We start from the raw sequence: 11,207 nt of genomic DNA, 5'->3' as shown, positions 1-11,207 counted from the left end.
GAAATAATAAAGTGAGTTCAAATGATAAAATAATGATGAACTTCACAAAAGAAGCACTGGATCAGAAATGAATCAGAAGCATCAGTCCCTACAGGAAACTGCATTTGTTTACAGGTACTCTGCTGGAGCACAAACACAGTTACCTTCAGAAAGAATGAATAATCTCAGTTTGGATAAGCAACAAGGGTAATTTAATAGGAAAAATGCCTCTAGGCCATGCCTATCTGAAGTCTTTGCTTTTGCAAGGTACATTACATCTTAAAATCTAAGAGACCTCCCTGGAAGTCAAGAGTTTCTGCAGTACTTACACAAAACTTCATAGGAAAAGAATTTACACAGAGCAGATATTAGTTATTGAATGAAAGAAGTCTGCCATCTCGTGGACCTTGTTTATAATGCATCCAGCACAAAATTAACTCTCAGACTACTTGCTATACTACAAAATTGGGCCCCAGTCAAAATGAGGGCTGTATTGCAGTATAATTTCAAAGCATCTGTGGATGGAAACACGCTTGTTATGCTACTGAGGACCTTTAAAATCCCCCAGAATTTAGGAATGGGCAGCTTTATAAATTATCCAAAGCAAAATAAACAAGAGTCTTGTAGCAATTAAGTGGCATCTAATTTATGGTGACCCAACAAATTAATGGCCTCTAAAAAGCTTTTATTCTAGCATAAGCCTGGAGTGAGGGACCTCAAGTCCACTTTGCAGTAAGACTTTGCAAAAGATACACAGCATATAAAAGTTGGGGTTGTTTTGCCATAGGTGATGGAAAATGTCATCAAGTTGCAGTCAACTTATGGCAACCCTGAATTTTTTTTCAAGAATAGGGTTGCCAATCCCCAGTTGGGGGCAGGGGATCCCGTGGTTTAGAGGCCCTCCACCCACTTCAGGGTTATCCAAAATCGGGGGTGGGGAATGTCTGCTGGGCACTCCATTATACCCTATGAAGACCAGTTCTCATAGGGCATAATGGAGAATTGATTTGTGAGTATCTGCAGCTCGGGGGGGTGGCTGTTTTTTGAGGTGGAGGCACCAAATTTGCAGCATAGCATCCAATGACTCTCCTCAAAACACCCCCAAGTTTCAAAAAGATTTGACCAGGGGGTCCAATTCTGTGAGCCCCCAAAGCAGGTGCCCCTATCCTTCATTATTTCCAAATGAAGCAAAGGCATTTAAAAGAAGTCCTTTGAAATGTGATTGCCAGAACTCCCTTCAGAGTTCAATCATGCTTGTCACACTCTTGCTCCTGGCTCATTCCTAAAGTCCCCAGATATTTCTTGAGTTGGATTTGGCAGCCCTATCAAGACAAGAGACATACAGAGGTGTTTTTGTTGTTGTTGTTGCCATCACCTTCCTCTTCATAACATCCCTGGACTTACTTGGTGATCTCCTGTTGAAGTACTAATGAAGGCCAACTTACTTAGCTTCAAAGATATTATGAGATCAGGCTGGCCTGGGGCTATCCAGGTCAGGGCTCTTGGCCATTACCTGTTAATCTGAAAAACTAGCGAGAGAGCTGGTTACTGCCATTGTGAATGGTCTCCACACTTTTCATTTCATTCTTACATTTATTTGTAACTTCATTAACATATCTGATGAAGTGGGCTCTACTCCATGAGACCTTATGCTTGAATATAGAACTTGTTAGTCTTCATGATGCCGTAAGACTCCTCTTTCTCTCTGCTGCAACAGAGTATCAGGAACTTCTCTGGTATTTTTTCAGTTCAAAGTAAGTATTTATGTGTGGAGACCAACATAAATTGCCATGCTTCTTAAAGTTGGTAAACCCCTTTTTAAATCCCTACAATCCAGAATATTATACGATCATCTTATCATATGACCATTGACTATCTTTCTACTGTGGGCCAAAATGATTGTGCCTGCTTGACCTCATCAGAAATAGGAAAGATGCTTACCTTTTAATCTCTATATGGTCAGGCAGCAATTTTTCTCCAGGCCAGTTTTGCCAGAGATCCTGGAGGGCTTCCCCCGACCCACCATCTTTTGGTTGTGGCACAGGTGTCACTGGGGGTGCATGGGGGGGAAGGTATTAGTGAATTTCCTGCATTGTGCAGGGGGTTGGACTAGATGATCCTGGAGGTCCCTTTCTACTCTATGATTCTAAAACTAATATTACATGGTCTTCAGTCCCATTCACACTTATTGGGATAATTCCTCTTGAATTCATTAAGACTTATTTTTTAATATTACATGCACTTAATCAGTCTGCATATATAAGGAAAAGAGGGTAAGAAACAGGATACTTCTTTAACCTTTAGAGACCCAGGAACATTCTTTTACTCTGTTCTGCAAATCTGAGACACACTTCCTTTTCTGTTCTCCATTGTTACCTGCCTCCTTTAGCAAGCATGCCAAAGGGGGAAGTATTGTCTCTGGTACTTTGGGGAGGGATGGTGGCTCAGTGGTAGAGCATCTGCTTGGTAAGCAGAAGGTCCCAGGTTCAATCCCCGGCATCTCCAAAAAACGGTCCAGGCAAAAAGGTGTGAAAAACCTCAGCTTGAGACCCTGGAGAGCCGCTGCCAATCTGGGTAGACAATACTGATTTTGATGGACCAAGGGTCTGATTCAGTACAAGGCAGCTTCATATGTTCATACTATTTTGCCACAGTCAATTTTAACAAATTATTGACATTTTAGAAATTATAACAGCAACAATGGATTTGATATACATTTTAGCCAATGACGGTTTTTACATTTGAGTTATAGGGTATGGAAAAAATGAAATCCAATATGCCACTTGTGAAAACAGCTTTGTTCAGTCCAATACCCAACAAAAGATTGTGTGCCAAAGTTGAAAACTTAACCTGTCCTACACAAATGGACCATGAACTCTCCTTTATGAACAACAACTTTGAAAATCCTATTTAATAAGTGTAGAGGCACATTTTTTCTATGCTGACTCCTTTCCTCTTCATCACAGTTGCTACTCCGCAGCGCTCTGGATTTATTCCTAACACTGGAACCAGTGTGCCAGCCATATTTAATCTGGTGTGCAAAAAGATTGCTTCCTTTACTTGGAATTTTTTTCCCTCAGGCTTTTGCTTTCCATGGGCAATAGGAAACAAATTTTGCCTTCATAGGTACATTTGGTCAGGGACCAGAGCCATTTTCAGCTTTCTGGTATCCAGGGCTTTTTTTGTAGAAAAAGCCCAGCAGGAACTCATTTGTATATTAGGCCGCAACCCCCCGATGTCACCATTGTTTTACAGAGGGCTTTTTGTAGAAAAAGCCTAGCAGGAACATATTTGCATATTAGGCCACATCCCCAACACCAAGCCAGCTGGAACTCACTTGCATACTAGGCTGCACCCCCTGATGTCACCATTGTTTTTGAGGGCTTTTTGAATAAAAAGCTTAGCAGGAACACATTTGCATATTAGGCCACACCCCCTGACACCAAGCCAGCTGGAACTCCATTCCTGTGTGTTCCTGCTCAAAAAAAGCCCTGCTGATATCTAACTGCAAATCTCAATTCCTAAAGTCATGCACAAGTAGCCACTAAAAAGGAATCATGTTCCTTTGAGTCCAGCCTCACTCCAGAACCTTTTTTGTCCACACCTGTATATACCTGGCACACTTCTGGTTTTCATGTCCCAGGTCAGCTGCTCCAGTAGCCCAGGTTAGACCTCAGGCAGCCATTTACAAAATATAATCAAAGGGGAGCAAGTTATCAGCTATTCTGCTCATTAAGCACCATTTTAATTTCCTGCCTTGAGCTTGCACAAATCTAATTCTGGGTTCACCAGTATAAATTGTTAAAGCAATGCACATATTAAAAAGTCACACTGTGAAAGAGATCTTAGCATTTGGGAAGTGAAATGTGTACAGCATCCAAAATGTGTACGTTTATGGAATGAAAAAAACCACTATCTTTTTTGGGGGGAGGGGGGAACAGAATTTGAATTCTAGCAATTGTGGATTTTGAAGCAGACATTTCCAGAATCCCCAACAGGGTGGCCTGACTTCAAAACCTTGGCCCCTATCTTGAAGAAATAGGATGTTTGCTTCCTATCAAAAACCCCTTTTACCACTTCAAACTGCCAGTGAAGTGCTGCATTTTTCAAAGGTTCTCCGAAAACTGTAATTCCCTGCAAGGAGAAAACTAGTACTACAGGCAAAAGGCTAGTCTACAATCATAAGAACATGCCTACCATCATAAGATACCATGTCGGATCAGGTCAGTGGCCCATCCAGTCCAACATTGTGTGTCACACAGTGGCAAAAAACAAACAGGTGCCATCAGAAGGTCTGACAGTGGGACCAGGACACTAGAAGCCCACTCACTGTGCCCCCCCAAGCATCAAGAATACAGAGCATCACTGCCCCAGGCAGAGAGTTCCAACAATATGCTGTGGCTAATAGCCACTGATGTATGATAGACCTGTTTCACTTGATGAAGGGTCCTGGAGGGTCTGGTTACCCCATATTAGGTGCCACCACGCCATATGTGCATGCTTCTGTATTTTCCCTGCCCCCAAAATGAAGTCATGGGGGGTGGCTTTGTTGTTTCCTTTGGTTATGAAGAGATGAGCTAGCATACAGTTTTTCAGTGTCCTTCTATCTTAATCTGATGGCTGAATTTATTGTTCTTTAATGCTCTTTTTCAGGGTGGGTGCGAGACTGCCATAGTTCTTGAACAGTGTCCTTGCTGGTGTCTTGTTCTGTTAGGAAAGCAGACAACAGAATTTTAATATGAACACCGTGTTTCTTATGTTTGTAGAACTCTTGGTCAGCTGGGTGAAAAGTTTCCCAGAGGCTCATGAACAAAAATGCAACAGGTTGCATTTGAAGGAAAGGAGTGGTAGGGACTTGAGAATCCTTGGCATGCTACCACCTTAGTTTTTAAACTTTCTGTGCCTTAGTGCACATTGTTAGGTGGGGTCAGTAAAATTTCTTTGAATGAAAATATGGATTTTTAAAAGGAGGTTTTCAGATAGGGTGATAAGAAGCTGAAAGGTAAACTAAACATGTAAGGAAGGAATAGCTGCAAGGAATCTTGCGGCTATTATTCCCTTACATGTTTTCTCACTTGTGGGAATTGCCTCAGTGTCTTTGATCAAACATACAGAGCCAATCCCAACAAGTGCATATGAGGACGGAAGAAATGGTCTGGGAGGAATAGTGTGAGACTGTTAAGTGTATTGGTTTAATGCATGATTTAGTGCTTCATTATGTTTTTCTAATTTGGGGTTGAAGTGTGTGTTATTCCCCTTTTCTGAGAAAGAGCATTCATTGTATAGTTGCTTTGTTCTTGTTACCTAAGTTATGGAAGTTCTGCTTTTCATTTAAAAAGCATAAGAATTCACTTTAGCCTTTCATATTTTTACTCCTCTAGAGTCCCTTGCCCAGTGTGACTCAGATCCTTGCACTCCTTGGTACCTTGTGCAACTGAAGAACCCGTGAACGTGAAGTGCTCAGGAAACGAAGTTTGTCAGCAGTTGCCGAGATGGGCATGAGGATTAAACTACACAGCACTGATCACCCCAACAACATGCTTAAGGAACTTAACAAATGCAGGTTGTCAGAAACTATGTGCGATGTTACCATTGTGGTGGGTAGCTGGTCCTTTCCTGCTCACAAAGCAGTGCTGGCGTGTGCAGCCGGCTATTTCCAGAACCTCTTCCTCAATTCAGGGCTGGATGCTGCCCGCACCTATGTGGTGGATTTCATCACTCCAGCCAACTTTGAAAAGATTCTGAGCTTTGTCTATACCTCAGAGTTGTTCACGGACCTGATCAATGTGGGTGTCATTTATGAGGTTGCTGAAAAATTGGGCATGGATGATTTGCTCAAGGCCTGCCATTCTACCTTCCCCGACTTAGAAAACTCAGCTGTCATCAAACAGCCCTCCATCTCAGGTGAAAGTCGGCCAAGTGGTGCTTTGGCTGAGCCAAACCATGAAATCCGGAACAGTGGGGAGCACCTTGGACCAGAGAGGAATTCTAACACACGTGGTGAAGCAGCAAGCGGCTACAAAGACGATCCTGTGAATGAAGCCAGTCATAATTTAATGCATCCACAGACTCCCAAAACTGAAGAACAGGAATCACCTGCACAGTTTACTGGTGCCGTAAGCATGGTGACTCAGGCTGGTCTCAGCAGTGTCAGCATGGCAGTACAAAACACTGTGAGCCCTTGCCAGCCCTATAAGATCCAGAGCAATGGGGATTACAGCAAAGGCAGTTTTTTTGCCTCTGACGCAGTAACAGGCAGTAACTCCTGCCCTAGCAATAGTGACCACTCCAAGGACCAGGGCTTTGGGCACCTGGATGAGCTACAGCTGGAAGACCTGGGGGAAGACGAGCTACCTTTTGAAGATCCTGCTGAGGAGCTAGGGGCCACAGAAGAAGTTACTGAGCTGAGTGATGACAGTGAGGAGGAACTATCTTTTGAGAACGACACCAGGACAGTAAGGCCATGCCCTGTCAGGTGTGCAAGAAGGTTTTAGAGCCTAACATACAGCTGATCCGCCAGCATGCGAGAGACCACGTAGATGTCCTGACTGGCAACTGTAAAGTCTGTGAGACCCATTTCCAAGACAGGAACTCGAGAGTCACCCACGTCCTGTCACACATTGGGATCTTCCTTTTTTCTTGTGATATGTGTGAGACTAAGTTTTTCACTCAGTGGCAGCTTAACCTCCACCGCCGAGAGGGAGTGTTTGATAACAACATCATTGTTCACCCCAGTGACCCATTGATAGGGAAGGTGAACTTGTTTAGTGGGGACCTGGCCTGTGCTGCCTGTGGCAAGGTGTTGGCCAAAGATTTTCATATGGTTCGGGGCCACATCTTGGACCATGTGAACTTGAAAGGCCAAGTGTGTGACTTGTGCGACCAGCGGCATCTAAATCTCTGCAGCCTGATGTGGCACACGCTTTCCCACCTGGGTATCTCTGTTTTTTCTTGCTCTATTTGTGCCAACAGTTTTGTGTACAGGCACCTCCTGGAGAAGCACATGGCAGTACACCAAAGCCTGGAGGAAGCCATGTTCCGGTGTCACTACTGAGGTCAGGCTTTTAAGCTGGAAGCTGCTTACCGCTACCATGTAAGCCAGCACAAGTGCAGCAACAGCTTGGACCTCGTTCGGCCCAGTTTTGGAGACCGCCTCCACCAGCAAGCTCTGCAGAAGAGGAAGTTGCCAGAGGAGTTCTTAAGTGAAGATGTGGCTCTTCAGAACCAGCCTGGAAACAGTAAATATAGCTGCAAGGTATGCGGGAAAAGGTTTGCCCACACAAGTGAATTCAACTATCACCGACGGATCCATACAGGGGAGAAGCCCTATCAGTGCAAAGTGTGCCACAAGTTCTTCCGAGGGCGTTCCACCATCAAGTGCCACCTGAAGACACACTCTGGGGCACTCATGTACCGGTGCACAGTTTGTGGCCACTACAGTTCTACCCTTAACCTTATGAGCAAACACATAGGTGTGCACAAAGGCAGCCTCCCCCCAGACTTCACAATTGAACAAACTTTCATGTATATCATCCATTCCAAAGATACGGAGAAAAACACAGACAGCTGATGCAGCAGAACTGGAGACGAGGGGGAGCAAGTTCTGCTTGCAGTGATGGTGTAGCTCGCGTTAGTACATTATTTTAATGTTCAGGCATCATTAGCATTGTACTTTATTTCCCTTTGCCTTGTTGGGGGGGGATCTTAAATCACTGTCCTGTGAAAACAACAGCACACTAGATGTTTTATGGTTCTTGAGAAACCTGTCGTGTTTACCACCTGCCGACTCTAATGCTTGTCGTCTGTAACCTAGGAAATAGACTATTTTTTCATTGGTTGATTTCCCCCCCCCTCATGCCCCTCTCCACCAGTCTCTAATTTGAGATCACTAAAAGATTTATGCTGCTAAAATACATTGATGCTACACATCAATAGACAGGGATAGCTTGGGAGAAAGTGGGATGAAAAGGGAGGTGTGTCTTTGCTGCTGGTAGAACTGGGAAGATACACATTACAAAAACTGACCATGTAACCCTAAGTGAGTTAACTCAGAAGCAAATCCCACTTTGTTTAATGGCATTTACTCCTAATCTGATACATGTGTTAAGGATACTTAAATTGTAACGCTAAGAATTTTTACCTGGGAGTAAGCACTATTAAATAAAATGGAACTTCAAAGTAAACATGGATAGGAATAGCACTGTTTAGCCTTAGCTTCTTGCTAGAGAAGTTTGTATTTCCCTTGCACTATTGTTGACTTCTTTTTTAAACCAGTGCCTACTTGTATGCTTTTAATGGCCATGTGGTCTGCGGACATAAGCATATGAAAAGCTTCATTTGCTGATTTCTGTTGACCAAGTTGCCCTTAAAGGCAAAATAGCAGGCATGGACTTTATTAGGTTTTTCTATTTGTTTGGCAATGCAGCCTCATACCCAGCCTCAGTTAGCCTTTGGCCCATTCTCATGGAATAAGTGCATGATTTTGTAAGGTTCCGCTATAGAGCAAGGGAAACAAAACAAGAAAGGGGACTCACAAATGCTGGAGGGCAGGGGAAAGATGGAAGAGGAATGTTTGGCCCAGGGGTGACCAAACTGCAGCTCAGGAGCCGCATATGGCTCTTCCATACATAGTGTGTGGCTCTCAAAGTTCCCACCACCCCATCAGCTGGCTTGGAGAAGGCATTTCTCTCTTTAAATCGCTTCTCCAAGCCAAGCCAGCCAGTTAAGTTTAAAGTTGCTTTCTTTCCACCTCTCCCTCTCTCCATCTATTTGCCTGTCTGCATGCCTCCCTCCCTGTCATGCAGCTCTCAAACATCTGATGTGCATGTCTTGCGGCTCTCAAACATCCTGACATTTATTTTATGTGGCTCTTAAATTAAGCAAGTATGGCCACCCCTGGTTTCGGCAAACCAGAATAGTGCCCTAAGAGGCTTTTTAGCTTTGGCACTGGGTCTGGTTAGCTGTTTTTGTCAATAGTGCATACTCTCTAGTAGACTTTTTTCAGAAAGAAATGTTCTTTGGGCATTAAACTCTTGAGTAACTTACTTCCTTCAGTGGTACCTTATGCTAGTATGGGCTTCTACTGGTGAGGCAAGTGTCTAAACCCTCATGCTTGATGTGGCTGTGTGGACTGTGCCAGCAGTGTTCCTTGAAGGAGCATTCAAAAGAAATGGTTGTCTTAAGGACATGTCTCTAGAAGGAGGTGTGCAAAGTTTACAGCTTTTCCAGGTGTTATTTCCCTCCCCCCCCCCCTCAAGCAATAAATACACTTTATACTCATTTGTTGTGTGGAGGGGAATTCAATTGTCTTTTCTCAAAATAGCACTTTTGTGAGTACTGCATTTTCAGTGTCCCAAGTGTACAATTTTATTCCAGGGGAAATGTGATCATTCCCTCCAGCTAGTATATCCATTGTGATTTTGTCACATGGAATGTGCCAGAAGTGCACACTGGGCTGAAGGCAGACATAACTTTTGTAGAGCAGTGGGACTGGTTTGGATGTACACTCACAAATTTAGTAGACAGCTCTGAAACAGCTTTGTAAGATCCCTGCTAGACAAAATATCAGAGATCTGTAGCCAGATCTCTCAGCATCTTTAATTTCATTTAAAAGCAGAAGGGAGAGCCATTTGGATATGAACTAGAAGCCCCTCCCAAGGGGTAATTCCTGTAGGAGGAAGAAATAGCAGGCAGCTTTTTCCATACCAGGCTAATAACCATACCAGATAATGATGGAAGATGAGCTATATTGAGCTTCCACCATGGGGTCCCTATTTGAATGGAAAGCAGCATAAAAATGTTCTAAATAAAATAATTGTATTGGGTGAGTGGATTTTCATCTAGGAGACAGCACAGTAGGAGCGGGGTGCCCCTGAACAGTTGCCTCAGTCCAAATGAAGTGTCATTTCACCTTTTTTAAAATGAAATCAATGATGATCTGGTAAAGCCCTAACTTTTCAGCAAAGAATGGCTGTGAATGGTATCATTTGGCTAGTGTGTAGGATGCCACCAAGACACACTCTTTCAACCCCCAAAGCAGCTTTGCAACTTTTCACATACACACACTTCCATTAAAAACAAATGATAAATGTATAAATTATGAAACATACATATGCTGTTTAAATGGGTGGATGGGTGGCAGATAGCTTGCTAAAAGCACAAGTAAAAAGGAAGGACGATGGTTAATCTAGTGTTAGATTTGCGCTTTGAGAAGCAGGATGGAGACTGGGTCCACACAGCCAGATGGAGAGCCATCTGTGACGCCTTGATATCTTTTGAGTGGGTAGCTGTGTTGGGCGATTGTAGAAGGGCAAGGTTCAAGTCCAGTAGCAAGTTAAGGATCAACAAAACTTCTGAAGTATAAGTGTTGAAGAGTCAAAGATCCCTTTGTTAGATACCAGATATTCGTCAGATATCTGATGAAGGGAGCTTTGAACTCTTGAAAGCTTGTACTCTGGAAAGCTTGTTGGCCTTTAAGATGCTACTGGATTCAAATTTAGCTTTATATGTTATGTGCGTGTGTCTTTGGAGAAAACTCACAGTGTGTCACACTGGTGAGCAACATAACTGTCTCCATCCCAGAGCAATTTTGTGACCCCTGAAATGTTTTATTATAAATTTTGGTTAAATATTTTTGGCGGCTGATTGCTCCTCTGCTGTAAGGCTTATTTAGTAACCAAAAAGTGGAAATCACCAGCAAAATCTATCCTCCCACCCTGCTTAACAGCTGTGCTTGCCATTTTGTCTGTCACTTTTTATTTTTCCTCCTTCTAGTTCATTCAACCCTGACCTAGATAGCCCAGGCTAGCCTGATCCCATCAGTTTTTGGAAGCCAAGTAGGATTGGCTCTGTCTAGTATTTGGATGGGAGACCTCCAAGGAATACCAGGGTTGTGATGTGCAGGCAGGCAGTGGTAGACCACCTCTGACTTGGTGGCAAAAGACATCTCAGAGACCCCTTAGCAACCCCTCAGCTGTGTCTTGATGGCAAAAAACGTTCATTGAAGGCTATTGCACTTTTAGCTTCTAGTCTAAATCATGTCTCTCTCTTGTTCCCCCCGTTTTTATTTGGTATATTTGTGTGTGTGTCTGTGTGTGTGCACCTGGAAGTCATGTCGACCTTGGGTGATTGGCCCCTACTGGTGGCCTGGAGGATATTCAAAGGTGGCTGAATAGGTCCTGCCCCTGCCTCTCAACTGGGTATTTCAAAGAAGTCTCCTATCCAGGTAC

At 43.5% G+C, this 11,207-nt stretch overlaps 1 protein-coding gene across 1 annotated transcript; it reads left to right on the top strand.

Moving 5' to 3' along the window:
• Nucleotides 1-5,365: 5,365 nt before the first annotated feature.
• LOC132581739 (zinc finger and BTB domain-containing protein 39-like) lies at nt 5,366-7,557 on the top strand. The gene is given in 2 exon segments (XM_060253136.1): nt 5,366-6,423; nt 6,426-7,557. Coding segments are annotated over 2 exon segments (2,076 nt in total). The 5' UTR covers nt 5,366-5,471; the 3' UTR covers nt 7,550-7,557.
• Nucleotides 7,558-11,207: the final 3,650 nt, after the last annotated feature.

Source organism: Heteronotia binoei, chromosome 13 (assembly GCF_032191835.1).
Source record: "Heteronotia binoei isolate CCM8104 ecotype False Entrance Well chromosome 13, APGP_CSIRO_Hbin_v1, whole genome shotgun sequence".
Taxonomy (NCBI): domain Eukaryota; kingdom Metazoa; phylum Chordata; class Lepidosauria; order Squamata; family Gekkonidae; genus Heteronotia; species Heteronotia binoei.
The sequence above is the reverse complement of the archived record's forward strand: the minus strand, read 5'-3'. Positions and strand labels throughout refer to the sequence as shown.